Source organism: Frankliniella occidentalis, unplaced genomic scaffold, assembly GCF_000697945.3.
Source record: "Frankliniella occidentalis isolate FOCC.00 unplaced genomic scaffold, Focc_3.1 Scaffold318, whole genome shotgun sequence".
Classification (NCBI taxonomy): Eukaryota; Metazoa; Arthropoda; class Insecta; order Thysanoptera; family Thripidae; genus Frankliniella; species Frankliniella occidentalis.
In genome coordinates, this window is record NW_026267443.1 from 190,373 (window position 1) to 193,902 (window position 3,530).

Genomic DNA, 3,530 nt, shown 5'->3' on the forward strand with positions numbered 1-3,530 from the left:
GGCAGCATAGTGCTACAGCGTCCTCTGGCGGCGACAGCGGCGTGGAGTATGGAGTGGTATTGCGGCAAGGGGTAACGCTCGGGCGGCGATACCCCCCGTGCCTCGCGCGGTAACCCTTCCTCGCAAGGACCAGAGAGGAGAGAGGGTCCATGCCGCTGAGGCGCTCCTGCTACTCTCCCCCCCCCCCCCTTCCTCGCAAGGCTCGCAAGTTACTGCTGATGATGAGTTTTTGGATTTGATTCCGCTTTCGTCTCATTTTTATCGAGAAAGTACGTGTGGCAGATCGTACGGAAGCGGATCAAGGTGACACCGACCGTCAAAATCCCAATCGAGTAGAGCGTTAACGATTTCTTTCTTTTTGTAAGGTTTTTCGAGTTTCTCATCTCATACCGTAGAGAGGTAGCCGGCATGTTTTGATTTGGCTCGAAACAACAAACAACCTAACCTCATGTCAGAATACTCAATCAACCAGTAGTAGTTCAAATGTTTGCGTTTTAATTGCAAAATCAGTGAACATCCTTGGCACTCAATTATTTCTAGAAGGGAAACGAACGCCTGGCTTACTGTTTCTTGTATCAACTGTCAGTGTTTTATTCTCGATATTTCGTAGACATTTTTATGTGCCAACGGAAACATTTAGTTAATCAATGTGAGTTTAGAATTTCTTCTCAGTGTTGTCAGGTGCTCTGTCAGCTCAAATGTGTGCATTTTCTAAATTTAAGAATGTAGACATGTTGTGTCTACTTAAAAGAAAGTGTACATGGCCTGTCTACATTAAAGAAAGTAGACACTTGAGGCCTAGGTGTGTATCATTTTCAATGTAAACAGGATCATGTCTACTTTCTTCAATGTAGACATGGCCTAGTGTACTTTCTTGAATATAGACATGGCCATGTCATCTAGACAATGTACACATTTGAGTTGATAGAGTGACTTTGCTTTCATTCGGTTGAAAGACACCACTAGTTTTTTAAAATAAATAAAATCTAGTTCTCTCGCTTATGTTTATAATTGACTTTGAATGTGTTTTAGATGGCGCTTGTCTGTGATGTATGCTTGGACCACTTTGACTTAAACTACCATCGACCGAAGGTTCTGCCATGCGGACACACTATATGCTCTACCTGTGTGCTGCATCCTGCCTTAGGGAGGAAGTGTCCAGTGTGCAGAAAGGTCAGTGGCTAAGATGTTTTTCAAATGGAAAATGTTACTGTGTTTTCTTCCAGTTCTCTCTATATCAATCTATATATCATATATCAGGCTCAAACTCTCAAAAGTATACTGTCAGCAAATTAATGGCCAATATGTTTCAGTGAAGTTTCGGAAAGCTTTTAGGGAAAAAATTGGATTTGAACTTACCTATAGTCCACCCTTAGAACCTGACAGACATCTTTGAGTCAACTATTTATTTTTATGCTCAGCCCACTCTTCTGCATTTTTTTATGACTCACAGGGAGCCTTACCCTTTTTAAAAATTAATTATGAGAATTTTAATCAAGCCTTATTTCAAACGGGAACTTTGCATTAGTTGCATTCCAGTAGTCATGGAGCACAATAAAGTTATTACTATTAGTTTTTTCAAGGCATGGATATGGCTTTGAAAAATTTAAAGCTGGATGTACATTTAAATCTTTCAGAAGTAATTTTTTTCTCATATTTTAGTTAGTAGTCTCACTCGTGACCATACATAGCTAAGCGGCTAAGCCATAGAATTGATTTTTTTTTTTTTCAGGACCTGGCGACTGACCCTAACGGCTTCCCGGACAACATCCTAGCCATTCGAATGCTGGAGGATGGGGGCGCCCAACACGACAATGAGGCCGTGGCCACGGATGCAAATCTGCAGCAGCTGCAGCGCGGCGTTGAGGTGGGGAGGAAGGTGGTGCAGCTACTTCGGCAGGTGGTTCCCATGACTGTGGAGTCTCTCAATAACTACGTGGAGTCAACTGTCGCCCAGCTGCGACAGATGGAGGAGGCCCTCGATAGGCTGCAGCTGCAGGTGGCGGCAGGCGAGGAGAGTGCACCTCGAAGGCCCGTGGCCGTCGCAGTGAAGCAGCTGCAGACGGTGGCACACCTGGAGGACAGCCTTCGTATACTGAGCGCCAGTAAAGTCAGCGTCGTTGCAGAGGAAGCGGAGGCAAGCTGGCAAGCCTCTGTGCAGTTGGGGCCCTTTGACTCAATTTGTCGCCTTCTTCTTCTTCAACTTCGGGCCGACGGCCAGTTGCAAAAGGTAAGTTTTCTAGAGTGTTTCTGAATGTGGTTTGTGGTCTCTCGCTCAGCATCCTGCTCATGTGCGCTCTCCCCCGCCACAGGCTGGCGCTGCTGAGCCAGCCACTCCTGCGGCCTACATTGGACCACCAAAAGTCTCCGTCCTCCGCTTCATTGACACAGATTATGACGACGAGGATAATCTGGAGGTGGAAAGCATCCTACGAGATCGCCGGCGATGGAAAAATGCACGCATCCTCGCAAACCTTTACGGTGCCAACGCGGAAGAGCTATTGCAAGCTTTGACGCCACACCTCCACATCGAAGAGCTGGAATACTCAAAAATTGCCGAGCCACGTGTCTTGGAGGAGGTGCAGAAAATCACATCCCTGAAGAAACTTATAGTGTCTTGCGATCGGGGCTTGGGCGACTACCCGGACCTGCCCCTGCATCTAGAAGAGCTTTATATTTCCTCCCCCTCTGAAAGTCAGCTGCGCTGTCTGCAACGCATGCCCAGGCTGCGTACTCTAGAGGTACTCAATTACTTTGGCCCAGCTATATCCTTTCCCCCTTCGCAGCATGGCGGGCTGCTGTGGTTAGGCGTGACGTTTATATCCGATTACAAGGCCACCATGCTGTCCTTAATCCACGCCCATGCCTCGTCGCTGCAGGAGCTCCAAATCTGTTGCTTCCTTATTGAAAGTACAGACACATTTTTCCCTATCCTGGGCCAGAACCTGGCTGAATGTGGCCTGCAGGCCCTTCGGCGACTCATCCTGCATCCTTGTTTACCGGATGATCACACAGATGATGACTGCTTGTTGCGGCGACAAACCATTCGCAGTTTTCTGCCCACTGTGGACGTGCTATGCACCGATTGCCATTCATCTGTTCTCTAGAGTTCAATGGAAGCCCATATTACAAACCTCACTAACGCAAAAGACTGTGAAATGACCTCTAAATCTCGTGAGCTACTATCTTATGGGTGATATGGAATTTATATTTAACAGTTTCGATCATTAAATACTGTTTGTACACGTTTCTCTCTTCACTTTGTCTTAAGGTGAGACTTGGGTGAAATGGCTGCTCTGGAAACGAAAGTGTGTGAATGTCGCTTGTCGTTCACTTGCAGGTGTGTGAATATCCATTTGTACACTTAGGGGGGTAAAGTGCCCGCGTAAGTGTACGAATGGATATTCACACACTTGCGCTTCCAGTGTGAATCAGAAACTGTACTATGTGTTCAGGTCCACTGTGAACATAGGCAAACCCATACGCCCGCGCACATGGGCATGAAATCCCTGGAATATGAATACTTTAAA

The 3,530-nt window shown here is 46.5% G+C and overlaps 1 protein-coding gene across 3 annotated transcripts; it reads left to right on the forward strand.

Annotated features, from left to right (window-relative positions):
• The first annotated feature begins 186 nt into the window (after positions 1 to 186).
• On the forward strand, positions 187 to 3,247 carry LOC113214304 (uncharacterized). Of its 3 annotated transcripts, XM_052273958.1 has the most exons (5): positions 193 to 269; positions 366 to 649; positions 1,033 to 1,173; positions 1,733 to 2,230; positions 2,313 to 3,247. In XM_052273958.1, the coding sequence occupies exons 3-5, from the start codon at positions 1,033 to 1,035 to the stop codon at positions 3,105 to 3,107; spliced, it is 1,434 nt and encodes a 477-aa protein (XP_052129918.1). In that variant the 5' UTR covers positions 193 to 269; positions 366 to 649; the 3' UTR covers positions 3,108 to 3,247. The 3 variants fall into 3 exon arrangements, with proteins under 3 accessions (XP_052129919.1, XP_052129918.1, XP_052129920.1); XM_052273959.1 differs by lacking the exon at positions 366 to 649 and having other exon boundaries at positions 187 to 303; XM_052273960.1 differs by lacking the exon at positions 366 to 649.
• The last annotated feature ends 283 nt before the right edge of the window (positions 3,248 to 3,530 follow it).

Coding starts and splice junctions, on each gene's coding strand:
- LOC113214304 (XM_052273959.1), top strand. CDS start 1,033: ATGGCGCTTGTCTGTGATGTATGCTTGGACCACTTTGACTTAAACTAC. Junction 1,174..1,732: donor AGTGTCCAGTGTGCAGAAAG/GTCAGTGGCTAA, acceptor TTTTTTTTTCAG/GACCTGGCGACTGACCCTAA. Junction 2,231..2,312: donor CCGACGGCCAGTTGCAAAAG/GTAAGTTTTCTA, acceptor CCCCCGCCACAG/GCTGGCGCTGCTGAGCCAGC.